The 17,896-nt window shown below is 49.5% G+C and overlaps 1 protein-coding gene across 1 annotated transcript; it reads right to left on the bottom strand.

Annotated features, from left to right (window-relative positions):
* Positions 1-463: 463 nt before the first annotated feature.
* CACNG7 (calcium voltage-gated channel auxiliary subunit gamma 7) lies at positions 464-17,237 on the bottom strand (the record flags this gene model as incomplete). Its single annotated transcript, XM_084256611.1, has 5 exons — positions 464-721; positions 1,084-1,229; positions 15,945-16,085; positions 16,409-16,495; positions 17,042-17,237. 5 exons carry the CDS (start codon positions 17,235-17,237, stop codon positions 464-466), a joined length of 828 nt encoding a protein of 275 aa, XP_084112737.1.
* Between the last annotated feature and the right edge of the window lie 659 nt (positions 17,238-17,896).

The following is a 17,896-nucleotide window of genomic DNA, read 5'->3' as shown; positions in this document are numbered from 1 at the left end:
GGGGGGGGGAAGCCAAGGTCAGAGAGCGGGAAGATCCATCAGACAGCCGCCCCTAGACGGCAGGTGACCCTCAGAAGGCTGAGAAGAGCCCCGTCAGAGAGAAAGGGATCTCCCAGGGGAGCAGAGGGTGTGTGTAAAACCCACCCCAGCACACCAGGGGACCCAGGGTCAAGGGGTGAGACGGGCCAGGAGAGAGGGGCACGGGTTGGGGGGACAGGACGGCTGGCATTCCCGGCGGCCCGAGCCTGCTCTCCAGCCAGAGCCCCCAGGGCGCGGCGGAAGGCGGGGTCGGGGTGCGGGGCGCGGGGCGGCCGCGGGAGCAGCCGGAGGGGCGGAGCCGCCGGGCCGGGGGCGGGGCTTGGCTCGGGGCGGGGCCTCCCGGGTCCGGGCAGGCGGAGGGGGCGTGGCCGGGAGACGGGGGCGTGGCCGGGAGACGGGGGCGGGAGGGGGGGCGAGCCGGGCCTCAGCAGGGCGAGGTGGAGATGTGCAGGTGGTCGGGGTACTTGATGGCGGGCGGGTAGTTCTGCGTCATCTGGATGGACACGTCGCTGGAGATGTCCGAGGGGCTGCGGCCGCGGCGCCAGGCCTCGGGCTGCAGGAACTGGCCGGAGTAGTCGGAGCAGTCGCTGAGGCGCGGGCGGTAGAAGGCGGGGTGCGGGCGGTACATCTCCTCCTCGGCGTAGCGCTTGGTGAACAGGTACACCGACATCACTCCAGCCCCCTGCGGCACAAGGCGGTCAGCTGCCAGGGGCCACCCGGCCACCGCCTCGCCCAGCACCCAGGAATCGCGGCCTCGGCTTCCCCCTCCCGGGGTGGGGGGGGACTAGGACCCCAGTCTCCTCTCCTTCCCCAGACACCAGCAGTCTCATCTTCCAGCCTCCTCCTCCCACCCACCTCCTCTTCCTCAGCCCCAGGAGTCAGGCCCCTGGGCCCTTCTCCTCTAGGGCCTAGGGATCAAACCTCCAGCTTCCCCGTCCCCCTCAATCTAGAGTCTGCACACCTACCTCCTCTTCCTCTGTGACCCGGTAATCAGACCCCCCCACCTCCCCTTTCAAAACTGAATTTGGGCCCCACAGACCTCACCTCTTTGAGTAGGAAGGAGGAAGCAGCGAAGGCAAAAGACCACCCATAGCGATAGTGGAAATACTGCTCAGAGCTGCTGGGCCTGTTCATGACCTCGTCGTTGATGCTGGAGATGTACAGGACCAGGCCCACCACCAAGGAGAGGCCTGGGGAGCACAGGGATGCCTTTGGTCCATGACCAAGGTGCAGAGCTCCCCTCAGCTTCCCCCCAAACCCTCCAGCGCACCTCATCCTACCCTGCCCCTGCTCCCCGCCATTCTGGGCTGCCTTCCATCCACTGAAGCCCCCGTGTGCTGGGCCTTGGATGGGCGCACAGGTCCCCAAGATGAAGCAACACCCTCCTCCCTCCCTCCCCAATCTGCTGTTCAGGAGCTCCCAATGCAGTGGGGAAGGCAGATCTGGACACTGGCCAGCAGTCTCCTTGTGACATGTGCTACAAGGAGACCAGTAGCAGGGAGTCCGGACCCTGCTCTGGACCACCTGGGGCAGGGGCAAGGGCGAGGGCAGGGCGGGGTAGCGAGACCAAGGAAAGCTGCCTGCAAAATGGGCCTCTGTCCAAGTCTTGAAGGATGGGCTTGTGGAAGAGCAGGAGGACACGGTGATGCCACTCCCGGCCAGGGAGCAGCGTGGGCACTCCTGGGGGAGGAGCAGTGAGCTGGTGCGTCCACGCAGCTAAAACATGAACCACAGTCAAAGAAATGGGGCCAGAGAAAGGGGCCGGGACATAGCCAGGCCGGGGAGCTTGGTTGGCTTTGATCAATGCCAAGGGCACTAGGGAGCCAAGGAAGGTATGGAGCAGGAGAAGGACAGCACTGGATTGGGCTGTTAGAATATCCTTTGAGGACTAGTTGGTTCTGAGAAGAGATTGGAGGGCAGAAACTGGAGCTGTGATATTCAAGGGTCAGGAGGATGAGGCCTGAGCTGAGGCTGGCTAGACAATAATAGCAATGACAGCATCTCAATAATAATAACAATGATCATAATAGCAACTACTTATATAGGCCCTGTTTTCACTGCTGTATATGGATTAACTTATTCAAACCTCACGACAACCCTTTCAAGTGGGTACCATTTTAACATCATACAGACAAGAAACTAGAGGCACCAGGAGCAGTGGAGAGTAGAGCAGTGGAGAGCAGAATTTGAGAGTTTTTTTTTTCCAGATCATCAGATTCATTTTAATTTCCAAGAAAATTGTCCTCAAATTTTACATTTCTGAAAGTTACAATTGTTTGACTTCATATTCATTCTAGAATATAAATGCCAGGTAAGGCACACATCGGTAAAGGATCTTCTTTGGATCATGAGATCGATAGCCAAGTGAGAGAAGACGTTTACATGGCTATGTGGCTCTTCCAACTAGAGTGGAACACGCTGTTGGGATGTAATGTGTGAACATGCCTGTGTGTGCGCAATGCTAGTAGTTTTGCTTCTTTATTTTTCCAATCGATAGTGGTTTTCCCAAGCCACTAAACCTTGAGATAGTCCTTATTTCTTAAGTTAAAAATCATCAAAATATCATCAGGATTTTGGGCCTCCCTGGTGGCGCAGCGGTTGAGCGCTGGGTTGCGAAGCTGCCCGCAGCCTCTGCGGCGCCGGTTCGATCCCCGGCTGCTCCCCGGCCACCGGAGGGTCCCACATGGCGCGCAGACCTCTCCTGCCGCCCGCTGCTCCCCTCAGCAGTGTACTTCGGTCCTTCTGCCTGCTCTGCTCCCCGCCCTGGCTCTGGTGAATTCTCTCACCCTCCCGCGCTTCGGACTGTACCCAGTGCTTGTATAAATAAATAAAAACAAATAAATCTTAAAAAAAAATACATAATTAAAAAAAAAAATATCATCAGGATTTTGAATGAACCAATCTTCTTCCTCTAAACAGTAGCCATGGGGCCTCCCTGGTGGCACAAGGGGTTAAGTCTCAGCTATGAAGCTGTCCGCAGCCATTACAGCACAAGTTCAATCCCTGGCCAGGGAGCTGACCCACATGGCGCAGCAGACCTCTCCTGTCTCCCCGCTGCTCCCCCCAGAGGTGTATTTCAGTGGATCCAACCTGTTCTGCTCCCCTCTGTGTCTGTGGTGAATCCTCTCACCCTGCCCCCAAACCTCTAGCCTAAACCCCAGCTCTTGTATGCATAAATAAATAAAATAAATCTTTAAAAAAAAAAAAAACAGTAGCCATGCCCAGGGGGCTTAAAGGAAGTACACATCCCCTGCCTTAAATTAATCCAAGTAATCCTTATCAGCATGCTCCCTCCAACCCTGTAAATAAAGATGTTTTCCATCACACTCTAATAGTAAAGTCTCAGTTGCTTCTACCTCCTACAACAGGGGTTGACAAGCCTGTGGCTTCAACCCACCCCACCTGCTGTTTGTGGGGAGCCTACTAGCTAAGACCAGCTTTGCTATAAGTCAATGGATGAGGGGAAAAAGGAACAGAAAGAAAAAAGCTATTTTGTGGCCCACAAAAGTGAAGTTCATTTGGCACTTCCTCCAAGTGTTAAAGATAGAATGACCATGTGACCCAGCAATTCTACTCCTAGGTACCTACCCAGGAGAGCTAGAATATGCTCACACAAAAGTGAGAACACACGTTTGTGGCGGTGTTCTTCGTAGAACCAAAAGTGGCAACGACCCAGATGTCTAACAACTGAATGGGCAAGCAGAATGTGGTAGAGCCATAGACAGGAATATTACTTTGCCCCAAAAGGGGGATGGAATCCTGACATATGCAATGATATGCATCAAACCTAGCAAACATGCTAAGTGGTAGAAGCCAGACCCAAAGACCACACATATTGTACAGTTCTGTTTATACGAAATGTTCGAAACAGGCAAATCCATACAGAGCAAGTATGTGTTTGCAGAGGTATGGGGTGCAGGTTGGGGGTGCATTTTATGACTGGTTGTTAAAGGGTGTGAGGATTCTTTTTTGGGAGGGTGATAAAAATGTGAAGTAAAGGGCCTCCCTGGTGGCGCAGGCAGCACTGTGAAGCTGTCAACAGCTTCTGCAGTGTCAGTTCGATCCCCACCGGCCGTGGAGATACCCACGTAGCAAACAGACCTCTCCTGTCTACTGTCTAGACCGCTGCTCCCCTCAGCAGTGTACTTCAGTCAGTCTGCCTGTTCTGCTCCCCACTCTGTCTCTGGTGGCTCCTCTCACCCTCCCGCACATCTGGCCTGGACCCCGGTTCTTGTACAAATAAATAAACCTTTAAAAAAAAAAATGTGAAGTTAAGATAATGGAGGGGATTGTACAAGGTCATGAATATACCAAAACCTACTGAGTGGCATGAACTTTATGCTGTGTGAATTATAATATCTCAGTGTGAGAAGTACACGAATTTCAAACATGTGTCCACAACTAATCTTCTATCAGAACCCAGAGGGGCCCATTTGTTTACATCTTGCCTGTCTACATGTCAGTGTTGAGTTGTTTCAAAGAGTGGCTGAGAGGTATGACAAGTGAGACTCACAATCTTTATTCTCTGGCCTCTTACAGAAATACTTCCCTGACCCCGGGATTGGGATGTCCGCCCGGGCTGGTGGCTGACAGCCTCATCGCCAGGTAATTTCTCTTGCTCCCTCTACTTACATTACGAGGCCTTCCAAGCTCTTGAACACATGGAGCTCATATGGGCCTCAGGGGCTCTGCTCTTGCTATTCCTTCATCGGGAAAGCTCTTTCCCCAGCTTTCTCCATGTTTCTCCCTGTGGCTTCAGTCATCTCCTTAGAAAGACCTTCTACAGCGACCCCCTTGTTTAAAAAAAATAATGCTGCTTCACTCAAAGGAAGAGAAATGTAAATGAAAACTAGAAGGGGATAACATTTCTCATCCATCACTCTACAACACACTCTGCTACAGGCTGGGAGAGGGATGCGCTTATCTACTGCTGGTGGAAATGCAAAATAGGGGGGGGTTTGGTCAGATGGAACAAAACCGCGTATGTATTTGTCCTTGACCCCAGCATGCCCCGCTTCTAGGAACATACCCTGAAGCAGCCCACCGGGCTGTGAGAGCACACAGGCAGGGCTGATTCACGGCAACAGCACTTGTAATTGAAAAATTTCAGAAGTGACCTAAATGCCTTTACCTAGAGGAATAACGGCAGAAACTATAAAACCTCACTTAATAAAGAGAATGAGGAGCAGTTCTGTGAAGTGATGTGGGGTTCAGTGATAGCCCCAAAAGATCTCGCTAAGAAGAGAGGAAAAGGTAGTATGGAAAAGTGTAGAAAGAATGCTATGTGTTGGGTCAAAAAGAATGTGTTAGAATGCATGTGTATCTGCTTGTTTCTGCAAGAAAAGACACAGGCAGGGGGACAAACAAATGAAGCTGATGACCTAGAGGGGCGTGGAGAATAAGAGGAGAGCAGAGGAAGTGGCTCTTCCCTATGTCTACATTTTATATGGTTTGACCTTCAGAATGATTCTAATGTCTTCTATATCCAAAAGAATAAAACCAACAAATGGGGGAAATAAAAATGGTATAGAAACAGAAATAAATGAACCTAACTTTATATCAAATGAAGGCTATATCCACAGGAGAGGCGAGGATTACTCCAAGTAGCCTTTGAATACAGTACTTTGGTTAAAGATCTGTCTAAAGAAAAGAAAAGCAGCAGTCTTGAACCTCACTTATTTATTTATTTGTTTGTTTGTTTGTTTGTTTGTTTTTTGGTTGAGAGTGGTCTAGGGGTAACAGTTCAACCACTATTCGGTGTGCACGGAAGGATTGGGCCAATGTGTAAATAGGTTGATAGTTTGAGGGAACCAGACTTCATGTTCTGCAATGAGGCTAGGTGCTTAAGTGTCAGTAAAACTCCTTTTTGAAAAATATATAAGAATTTCCCAGCTCTGTGTCCACAAACATTCTAGAAGCAGCAGCACCTCAGCCACCAGGCACACACCTAGCACCCAGATTTTGGTCTCTGATATCAATGCCCATTAAATAAAGTGCTAATTATTTAGAAGAAAAAAATAGCTAATTTGAAGCCTCAGGCTGGGGCAGTGAAAGTATAGTTAGGCCACAAAGTAAGGAATTGCTTCCCCAAAAAGATAGGGGCCAGTCAGAAAAGGACACAGGAACTCGTCTGAAGTAGGTTCCTGAGAGCCCAATAGGGAACAATTTGAACATCAAAATGAACAACAATAGGAATGCCATACACCACATCGAATGTTGAAAAATGTAAATCCACGTGGATAGAGTTTTAAAGAATGAAGGAAGGAAGGAGAGACAAAAGACATATCTTCTTTAAATGGTTTGCACGTAGCTGGAAAAGAGTCAGAAGCAAACACCATTTTGCTAACAAGTAGGAGAAATTAGGATTCAGGCAAACATCATCAGTGGACATTAAATCACTGGATGACAGAATCTCCCCATGGAATAGCTAGTAATTGCAAAGAGATTTTAAAAAGAAAACTCCCTTGGTTGCAAAGGAACCCGGCAGACACAGCCCTCCCCAAGTGGTGGGAGCTGACCTCGCTTAGAGTGAAGGCCACTCTGCTCCTGCGCCTTCCCGCTGGAAATGTGCAACCCCAACCGCTCCTGAGGAGACCCAGGGGCACGCTACAAAACAACTGGCTGCAGGCTTCAAAAAATGTGCGCATGAAAGACACCTTGTTCAAAAAGGAAGAGGGACTATATAAGAGATGAAAGGAGGCAGAAGAGACCAGACAAGGAAGAGATTGGATCATGAAAGGGGGAAATGACTCTAAGACAGTCTGGTGAGCTCTGTGGATTGGTCACACGGTTGTATCAGTGATAAACTGCCCAGATTTGATTGCTGTACTTGGTTAGAAAGGAGAATACACTTGTTCTTCGGAACGTGCTGAAGCATTTGCTCAAATTTTTAGGGGTGGGGGCCTCCCCGGTGGCGCAGCGGGTTGAGCACAGCACTGTGAAACTGTCCACAGCATCTGCAGCGCGGGTTCGATTCCTGGCCGGCCAGGGAGATTCCCACCTGGCACAGCAGACCTCTCCTGTCTTGCCCGCTGCTCCCCTCAGCAGAGCTTTCGGTCCGTCTGCCTGTTCTGTTCCCCGCTCTGTCTCTGGTGAATTCTCTCACCCTCTTGCACCTCTAGCCTGTACCCCAGTTCTTGTACAAATATATCTTTAAAAAAAATATTTTAGGGGGGCTTCCCCTGGTGGTGCAGCGGTTGAGCGCTGGGCTGCGAGGCTGCCCACAGCCTCTGCAGCGCCGGTTCGTTGCCCGGCCACAGGCGAGGGTCCCACCAAAAAAAAAAATTTTAGGGGTGCAGTGTTTGCAGCTTATGTGCAATACCTATATTCTATAGACTGTGTATATGTATTTTATACTGAATATATTTAGAGAGCGAGAGAGAGATCTAGCTGGCTAGGCACCATTAGACCTCAGAAACAGTATCTACATATATAAATAGGAGAGAAAGAAAAGGGCCAATGTGGCGAATGTTAAAAATTAGATATATGGGGCCTCCCCGGTGGCACAGCGGTTGACCGCTGGGTTGTGAAGCTGCCCGCGGCCTCTGCAGCGCCAGTTCGATCCCCGGCTGCTCCTCGGCCACCAAGAGGGTCCCACATGGCGCGCAGACGTCTCCTGCCGCCCGCTGCTCCCCTCAGCAGTGTACTTCCTCAGTCTGCCTGTTCTGTTCCCCGCTCTGGTTCTGGTGAATTCCCTCACCCTCCCGTGCTTCTGACTGTACCCAATGCTTGTATAAATAAATAAATAAATCTTTAAAAAAAAAATTGGATATATGAGAAGCAGGATATATGAGAGTTCACCAACTTGCTTTTGCAACTTTCCGATAGGTTTATATTTTTTCCAAAATGAAAAATTTTATTTTACTTTATTTTTTATTTTTTTAAAAAGACTTATTTATTTTTGCATACAAGAGCTTGGGTACAGGCCAGAGGTGTGGGGGTGAGAGAATTCACCAGAAACAAGAGCGGGGAACAGAACAGGCAGACTGCCCGAAGTACACTAGTGAGGGGAGCAGCGGGCGAGTCAGGAGAGGTCTGCTGCGCCATGTGGGTTGCTCCCTGGCCGGCTTGGGGATCGAACTTAGTGCTGCAGAAGCTGGAGATAGCTTCAAAGGTTGCGTCTTAACCCCTTGCGCTACCAGGGAGGCCCAAAATGAAAAATTTTTTTTAATTTTTTTTTTTAAAGAGGCATGTATTATTTATTTATTATTTATTTATTTGTTTGTTTGTTTGTTTATACATGCACTGTGTACAGTCAGAAGCACGGGAGGGTGAGAGAATTCACCAGAGCCAGAGCAGGGAGCAGAGCAGGCAGAAGGACCAAAGTACACTGCTGAGGGGAGCAGCGGGCGGCAGGAGAGGTCTGCACGCCGTGTGGGACCCTCCTCCAGTGGCCGGGGAGCAGCCGGGGATCGAACCGGCGCTGCAGAGGCTGCGGGCAGCTTCGCAACCCAGCGCTGAACCGCTGCGCCACCAGGGAGGCCCAAAATGAAAATTTTTTAATAAAATAAAAATAAATCCCCAAACAGGATTCCCCTTGCCCAGGTGCCAAAGTGTTATCCTGCACAATACTAATTTACTGTAAGAGAAAAAGGTGTCTCTTCAATGAGGATGCTGCTCACCACCACCTTCACAGAGGGCTCGGACTGTGTACCACTCCTGACTTGTCACCCAGTTGATCTAAAGAACACGACACTGGGGCCTCCCCGGTGGCACAGCGATTGAGCGCTGGGTTGCGAAGCTGCCCGCGGCCTCTGCGGCGCCGGTTCGATCCCCAGCTGCTCCCCGGCCACTGGAGGAGGGTCCCACAAGGCGCGCAGACCTCTCCTGCCGCCCGCTGCTCCCCTCAGCAGTGTACTTCGGTCCTTCTGCCTGCTCTGCTCCCCACTCTGGCTCTGGTGAATTCTCTCACCCTCCCTCGCTTCTGACTGTACCCAGTGCATGTATAAACAAAACAAACAAACAAACAAACAAATAAATAAATAAAACATGCCTCTATTAAAAAAAAAAAAAGAACACGACACTGACTCTTCCTCCCAAGCATGCTTAGCCTGAATCCAATTAAGCCTCTACTCTAGACCTAACTTCCAAGTTACAGTAAACACAGGGAAAAAGAATGTAGCATATTCTAAAAGACACCCCATCCCGCAGTCTTTAAGCTACTAATGAACATCTAAACCAGAGATCAAGATCAGCATCTCAAAAGGAGAGACAAGTGGGCGTTACTCTGTCTCCGGAGAAGATGCAGTGGGTTGTAAACAGCACCACCTATCTACGACCTATTCTTGAAAAAAATAAGAAAAATCAGGGCCTCCCTGGTGGCCTAGAGATTAAAGTTTCAGTGTAACCACCACACGTGGGTCAAAGCAGCCTGAATTTGATCCCCGTCCAGGAAGCTGACCCACATGGCACAGCAGACCTCTCCTGTCTCCCTGCTGCTCCCCTCAGCAATGGATTTCAGTAGATCCACCTGTACTGCTCCCCACTCTTGTCTCTGGTGAGTCCTCTCACTCCCCCACCCCCGCACCTCTGACCTATACCCCAGTTCTTCTATATAAAAATAAACAAAAATCTTACATAAAGGAATAATTATTTTTTAAAAATCAAACCTGGATCCATCACCAACACTACAGCAAAACACAGGGATGGTGGAACATAATAAACTACAAAACAGCAACACAATGGAAAGTCTAGAATGTGGGAAATTTACAAGACAAATGATCCGATTTTTGTCAACAAACAAATGGCAAGGGGAAAAATAGAAGGAGAGGGGCTGTTCGAGATGAAAAGAGGCTCTGGAGATCTAGCAAGGAAAGGCACCGGTGGAATTTGGATCCTGATTTGGAACAAACTAACTGTAAAAAGGTGCTTGTGAGACAAGTGGGGAAGCTGATGCTGACTAGGTATCACATGATACTAAGCAGCTATTCTTGCTTGGGCATGGCTGTGACACTGTGTCTTTGTTAAATAGCGAAGCACTTAGTTCTCAGAGACAGACTGAAATATTTCTGGGAAAAATGATTTCATGTCTGAGAGTGGCTTGAAGATAATGCAGTGAAGTGCAGTAGGGAGATAGGGTAGTGGCACTAAAAAAAACCAAATCACCATATGTTGATCATTGTTGAGACTGAGGAAAGGATACATGGAATTTCATTATACTCTCCTCTATTTTTATAATGAAATCTATTCCAAAACTCTGTATTGTACAACAAAAACTAGCAGGGGAACTAGTCTAGACTAAAAGAGACATTAGCTGAATGCTGTGCATGAACCCAGACTGAATTCTGCTTCTCGGGGAACATGATAAATGGCATTCCCGAAACAACTGGGACAGTCTGAACGTGCGAATAAGTTATATTTATGGAATTGTTGTAAAACATTGTCTAGTGCAGGCAGCTTTCCGCCTGCCTGTGCTGTGCAGGTGCCTCTCTCCTTTTCTTAGTAAACCTGTCCTTTAAAAAGAAATGTCTAGAGCAACTACGGTGGTGTAGTTATGTAGAAAACTGACTTACTCTTAAGAGATGCATGATGAAATGGTTGGAGATGAACTATCTGATGACACAGCTTGTTTTCAAGTGATAAAATCAAAAAGTGTGTGTGCGTGTGTGTGTGCGTGTGTGTGTATGTGTGTGTAAAGCGGGGCTGGAGAAAGACAATGTGGTAATCATTAGCAACATGCAGGAGAGAAAGATGTCGACTGGCTGCACATGGTTGATGAGAGAAGGGGGAGGGGCACGATGCCACAGATTTCAAAGTTTTCATTGAAATAATTAGAATGATTAAGGCGAGATAAAATAATATCATTTCACCCTCTCCTTTTCTTTAATCTGCTTCATTTTTCTTTGTAGCATTTACTGCCACCCAACTCATTTGGGGGACTCTTCGCTGAGATGCTTGGGACCTCGTACCCTACGGCATCCCCAGCACCTAGCACAAGGTCGGGCACACAATGACTACCAGTCAAAGTAATTTATAGCACTGCGCTGGAACTTCTAGACAAGCTCATGAGCAGCGTTTCCCTTTTTAACCTACCCTAATCCCACCATTTCTCCAACCTCTCTAAGAATTAGCCTTTCCTAGCTCTGTTCTTCCACAGCATTTTCAACTTCTAGTTTTCCATAATTTTGACATTTAAGGAAAGAGGCCCAGGCCATTACATGATAGAAAAACATCTGAGGTGGGTCTTGAAAGATGAGATTTATAGAAAGAGAGTATCAAGGGAAGAAATACACCCATGTGGGTACCCTAATCAAACACAGGGGCACCGTCTCTTCTCTGTCTCCCTCTCTCTCCTACCAATGATGCCAGTCACCAAGTCTTGTCCCTTTTATTTCCTGAACCTCTCCTAAATCTAAACCCCCTTGTATCCCCAAGTCATCTGAATCCACTCAGACTTACTCTCTCTTCTTGTACCATGGCACCCAAATCATTAGCTCCCTGCTTTAGATACCAATTTTTTTGAAAACTCATGCCAGACTACATCTCTCTGTGCTCCGAATTCTGCCGTAGCTCCCTACTCTCCACAGAAGAAAGTCTTCATTCTTTCTGTCTCCGTGATGGGATTGCTGCTAACCACCACGTCTGCCTCACCTGAAATCCCATGTTGCACATTTCAGCTTTAAATAACAAACATTCTCCATAAGGACAGACAGAAGCGGGGGTTGATGAGAAAGAAACAAATATTTCCAAATAGAAAGCAGTTTTTTTGTTTTTGTTTCACTTTTGTTTTTAGAAATTGAAAGCTACCTGAACACACTGTCAAGTGGTAAGTGATTCTCATATCCTCAGTCTCTCTCCTTGCTGTCTTTGGTTCTCCAAAAATAATTTTCTTTCCCTTTTTTCTCCTTCCCTCTTTTTCTCTCTCCCTCCTTCCCACTTCCTTTTTTGTAATCCACTCCCCCCAGTAGCACCACATATGCTTCATAATTCTTAGAGCACAGTAGGTTACAATCACACTCTGAGCTGAACAGAAACCCAGCTAGAATAGGCTTTCAGGACCACGGAGAGCTGCACTGCGCCTCGCTTGGTCTTAGATGCTTTCTAGGATCTTAACATATGCTGAGAATGCTCCACACGAGACATGTTCCTTTCTTCACTTGAAAAAAAAAAAAAAAATCCCCGTCACCCTTTCAGCAGCATCACCTTAAATGTCGTCTCCTTTTGGAAGCCCTCCATGGTCACACACACCCTCTCCAAAACCCTACTGTGTCAGGTTCACGCATCTTCCCTTTTCCCAGAATCCCCTGAGCTATCCTTATCATTCATCCATCCCACAAATATTTCAGTGTGTATTCTATGCCAGAAACTTATCTAGGCTCTGCAGATACAAATGAGAGCATGTTTGCAAAGGTCCCTGCCTTTGGGAGTTTGCATTCTGGCAAAAGGAGACCGAAAATGAGTAAGACCAACAGCAATATGTTACAAAACAAAGGTACAATAGGGAACATCTTAGTATTGTGAAGCAAGGCAGCACTATTGTCAGAGAAACAAATTCTGAAGAGGGAAGAAAGGTTGAGCACTTGGAGAATCAAGAGGAAAGTGGAGTTGGGGCTGAGAGTCACGCTTTCAAGGACAAGAAGGAGACCAGTGTGGCTGAAGTTATAAGCAATGGAGCGCATTAGTGGGTTAGGAAATGAGGTCAAGGATCTGAGTAGGAGCCAGACCATGGGAGACTATAGACCGCACCAGTGAGGGGTCTGGATGTGGTCTCAGAGCACTTCCTTTGATGCACTGGAGGGATCTGAGCAGGTGTGTGCCAAGCCCCGGCAGAGGCATAGCTGGAGGCTGCTTTGTCTCTACTGCATATGGGGGATCTCACTCAGGATTCAGCTTCCAGTGCCCAGCAGAGCACCTGGCCTGTGGGATGCCTCTGTAAATGTTTGATGAGTGAATGAATGAGCAGATGCATAGAAAATGTTTGAGAAGTAGGGGTTAATATGGGAAGCATGCCTCTTAAGGCCTGAAAAAGAAAATCAATGTCACTTCAGCCTCCTCCCCGCCTTCTCTCACTAACTGTGTCCAGTCAGTCCCATTGTCCATTGATTCTTCTGTCGATATCTTTCTCTCTTAAAACTACCCAGTAGCCTATATCCTCCCGTCACCAACCCCAGCTCAAACCTTATCAGCTATTACCTGGACCCCTTCATAAACCTCCTCAGGAGTAGCCAACTTCCTGTCTCTTTCCCTCTAGTCCATCTTTAACACAGGTCCCTGAGGGACATTCAACACCTTGGTGTGACCCTGTCCCTGCCCCCTGCCAACCACTCTCTCTTGGTTTCCTCATGGGGGACCGGAGACGGTGGACAAGATCACTCCATTCCAAGATCTAAGATATTCCTTCCTTTTCTCTCAATTCAAATATCCTTCATTTGTAAGATTTTTAATTGTGGTAGGGCAGTAAAATGAAGTTGCGTAAAGTACTTAGAACTTCCCCAAACCATGGCACTCAATGTTGTTTCTTATAGTAGTACACACTAGTAGTAGATGTACTGGCAGCAGCAGCAGCAGCAGCAATTGCCTATCTTAAACTACCCGGCCTCCACCACTCGCTCTCACAGACCAGGCCCTAGGTAGGGCCTCTAACCTCCACCATACAGACCAGGGATGACACACTGCAATTATTCCTGCTGCCTGTTTCGGTGTGGTTTACAAAGGAGCAGTGGTCTTTATACTGTCTTAATGGTGGGCGGATAACCGCCCCCCAAACTAATCTTTGATGACACACGAATATTCTATCAAATTGAAATGTCAAGGTCTACATATCGGTGCAAATGGAACAAGCCACGCCCCTGACCCACCTCCAGCAGCTTTGGTGCTACCTCTGCAGCCTGGCAGGGCTTCGTGGTAGCAGAGCTGAGTCGCAAGCATCAGTGACCCCGTGTCTCACAAAGCCTGAAATATTTATCCTCTGCCCCCAAACAGAAGGTGCCTGCTGACCCCTGACCAAGGTCTGTCCCCCGAACAAGCCCACAAAGGAAGACTGTAGGTCAGAGTGAGTAGCTGCAAGATTTGAACCCCAGATCTCTCAAAGTTGGCACTGTCTTTCTAAGTCAGCGTGTGCCTTCAGCTACTTCACCCCACCATCTTGAAAGGACAGGACAGGAGGCTCTGGGGTGGGATGCATAAGTCGCAGTCTATGAAATGAACTGGAGGAAATCAACAGGTTCAGTACCCTCTCCCCTCCCCCCCCCCAAGACTCTGTTGTTCCATAGGAGGGCTGACTTCCAGCCTTGAGGGCCATGGAGTCTCAGCTGGACCATGGGAAGTCAGGTCAGGGTGCACTGGGGGGAGTTTGGCTTTTGTAATTAGAATTACTACCTCCATTCTATTCCCAGCCCTGCCGCTGACAAGCAACGTCGCCTCTTCTATTTCCCTTCTGACTTCTGTGAAGCTCAAACAGTGGGATTTTCCCTCTAATGTTTCAGGTGGGTTAAATAAAAGTCTCCATGCTACCTACCCTTGCCCCACTTTCGCTCTCTCTAGGCCACTATTTTTCCATCTGAAAAATGACGAGACCTTTCGGCTGTGACACTCTGGGGTGGTAATATTCTACGTGTCTTATTTTAGCTCAGTGTCTGGTTCCACAAGCCATGATTCAGGTTTGCACGGAGGTTGCACCCTGGTTTCCCTGGAAAAGGTCTCCTCGGGTTAGGCTAGAGGCATGGGGGAGGCTTCGAGAAAGCTGGGTGAGGAGCTGGGAGGAGGCTGGGGGAAGGGATATTTGGAGATCCATTTTCACCTACTTGCAGCACCCACTAGAAAGAGGGAAGAGAGTTGGGGGGGTACATGGGGCCGAATGGAAACGAGACATGCTGCAGGGGTTGTTCATAACGTATTAATCGAATTTAAAGGACTGCAACTGAGTTTAACTAAATTATGTTGGAGTAACTCAAATTGAAGAATTGAGCAAGAGTGGATTGGGGTTATCTGGACTAGGCTGATGGGGTGAGTGTGTGGTTTGTGCTGAGTTGAGCATAGTTAGATTGGACTGGACTGGACTGACATTTGGAGCCAGGTAACACTTCATAAAGAACTCTGGAATTCAGGATTCTCTACAGTTCTCAGCTCACGATGGTGTCTTGGGCCACTCCGTGAACAATTCTGGGCCTCTGTACCTCCACTTTTATCAAATGTCTACTACTCATAATCCCCAGGTAGAGATGTTACGAGAGGGTGTGAGATCGTGCATGCAGATGAGCCTTGTATCTCAAAGGAAAGAAAGAACTGTAAACAATACACCCCAGCTAATGACATGCATGGAAAAAGTATTGAGGGTGAAATGTACTGACACCTACAACTCACCCTGAGAAGCATTTGAAAAATAGATGTATGGTTAGAAATATACACAGATAGGAGATAAAACAATCTAGCCGTATCTTAATGGTTGACTCCCAGTGGTGGGCATATAGATGCTGACTCCAAAATTCTTTTAGCTTTTCTATTTGCACGTTTTTCAGATAAAAGGTGTGGAAAATAAAGGGCCTTGTAAGCTGTTAATTGCTAAAACATCAGAGGTGGTTAAAAATACAGCCTCGGTAGGTGAGCTGCCTCTGTGGCTCACTGCTGCTGGGCCCTGAGCAAATGACTTCATCTCCAGGAATGTTTGTTTCCCTCTCTGTAAAATGGGGCTATTAATAGCGTTTACCTCACAGGACTGTGGTATTAGAACAGCGCCTCCTACCTAATTAGCACCCGATAAGCATTCGCTCTGACTTGGCCCTCTAAACTGCTCTGCAACGTGGCCACTGCCATCTCCGCTTCACAGAGAAGAGAAAGAGGACCACAGAGGTCCTGCAACCCCTCCGGGATCACACAGCAAAAAAGCGCCTTGTTCAGTGCAAGAGAGACCCCAAGTTCCTGGAACCTAAAATAGTGCCCCAGCCCGTCAGTCATTTCCTTAGGCTCACCCGAGAGGATGAAGAAGATGCCGGACACGAAGGCCAGGATGGTCCTCTGTGGGCGGATGTGGCCGATGTTGCTGATGACAAAGGCGGTGAAGACCAGGAAGAGACTGACCATGGGGAACGGGGTGGCTGTGCGTACTGTCTCTGGGGGAGCGGGAGGGGAGGTAGCGGGTGAGGGGGACTCTCTGAAGGGGCATCTCCCTCAGGCTCCTCCCCTTTCTGGCTCTAACCCCACCCCCTGACCCAGACCACACCCTTTCATTTGCCCCTCCTTTCCTGCCGACACCACCATCCACAGGCCCAGCCCCGGCAGTCCACCTGGCTCCTCCTCCTTACCCAACCCTCAGCCATCTCTCCAGGCCCCACTAGGTCCCTTGGACCCCACCTTTTCCCTTCTCCAGCCCCTTCTCCCAGGACCCGCCCTGTGGTCCTTGCCCCCTTTTGCCCAGGTGCCCTCTTCCCCTCACTCAGAATATTCTCCGTGTTTTCCGTCACCAAGTTGATCTCCGGTTCAAGGAAATATTCAGAAGCCACGCAGCGCCCCTTCTCCCGGCCTAGGGGGGAGAGAAAGCAGGGTTAGATGCCTGGCCCCTGTGCTCAGGAGAGGCTGGCACAGGGAGGCAGATCCTGAGATGGGGGAGCGAGGCAGACGGTCGCAGCACCCTGAGGGGTGGGGAAGGATGTACAGGCGGCAGGATGTCTGGAAGCATCCCCATGAGGCCCATGGACAGCAGGGGCAGGCTGAAGCCAGGACCCTGAGTGGAGAGGGGCTGCCAGCCGGGAGTCATGGGTACCTGGAAGGAGGGTCTCAGTGGGCTCTGGGAGTCAGGGATTTTTCATCCTATTCATGCAACATTCAACATGTGCAGGGGACAAATTCTGAAGCGAGACTACAGCTGCTCTGGGGAGACTCTGGGGGCAACCAGAGATTATGGCGTTCCAGGAAACAAGGGGACAGAAACTGGGGCTTCAGGTAGAAACTGGAGTCTCCAGGGGAAAAACAGGGTCTGTTCTGGAATCCGCAACATGGGGCTACGGAGAGGGCTCTTGGATCCCAGGCAAGACAGGCGCAGTTAAGTGGAGGGCAGGTGAGGACCTACCTGCAAAGAAGCAGACCCTCCAGAGGCCGGCGTGCAGTGCCATCTTGACCTCCGTGGTCTGGTTCTGCGGCAGCACTGTCCCTTCCTCCATGTACAGCCAGTAGTCGGTGCTGACTGCGATGCCCACAAGCAGCAGGCCACACGCCCCAAACACACTGCTCAGCAGGGTCAGGGCGCGGCTGCTACAGTGACTCATCCTCAGCGGCGGGGGGCGCCCTGTGGGGCCTGAGGGATGAAAGTGGTCACAGCCCTGTTGGGGCCAACTAAGTCCCCAGCCTCATGCTACCACCTGGGATCCCAGACCTGGGCCGGAAACACCAACCCTAAGCAGAAACCTCTCAAATCTGACCTCTGTGTCCTGGCCCAGGCCCCCACGCCTGAATTTAAACCAATGACTGTTGACCTTCAAGCGGAGAAATGGCCCCCCCAAATCTGATACTGGTGCTCTGGCGCCCGTTCCTGATCAGAGATGTCACACACCGGACCCCAAACTCCAGGGTAAGATTCCCAGCCGTAACCTTCGGCCCAGACTGGACTCCAACCAATCTGGACCTGGATCCCGAGCAGCATGACTCTCACTAGAAACTCAATGTCCAGGTTCTCAAAGCCAGAACCATGCCTGCCAATCCTAACCTGAGGCCCTGACCCTCCACACCAGACCCCACCAGAAGCTCTTACCTTAAACCTGGGCCTGTGACTCAGAAGTGATGACACTGATCTGTGATCTCAACATTCAGACCAGGCATCCCTCCCCTACTCCATCCTGACTCCATGCCCTGACCTGGCACGCTCACCCCTTTCCTCTGGACTGTCTCTGAATAGCAAGCAGAATTTCCCAAAGTGGGTTGCTAAGTG

Source organism: Talpa europaea (genome assembly GCF_964194135.1).
Source record: "Talpa europaea genome assembly, chromosome: 16".
Lineage (NCBI taxonomy): Eukaryota > Metazoa > Chordata > Mammalia > Eulipotyphla > Talpidae > Talpa > Talpa europaea.
This window is presented reverse-complemented; position numbering and strand designations above follow the sequence as displayed.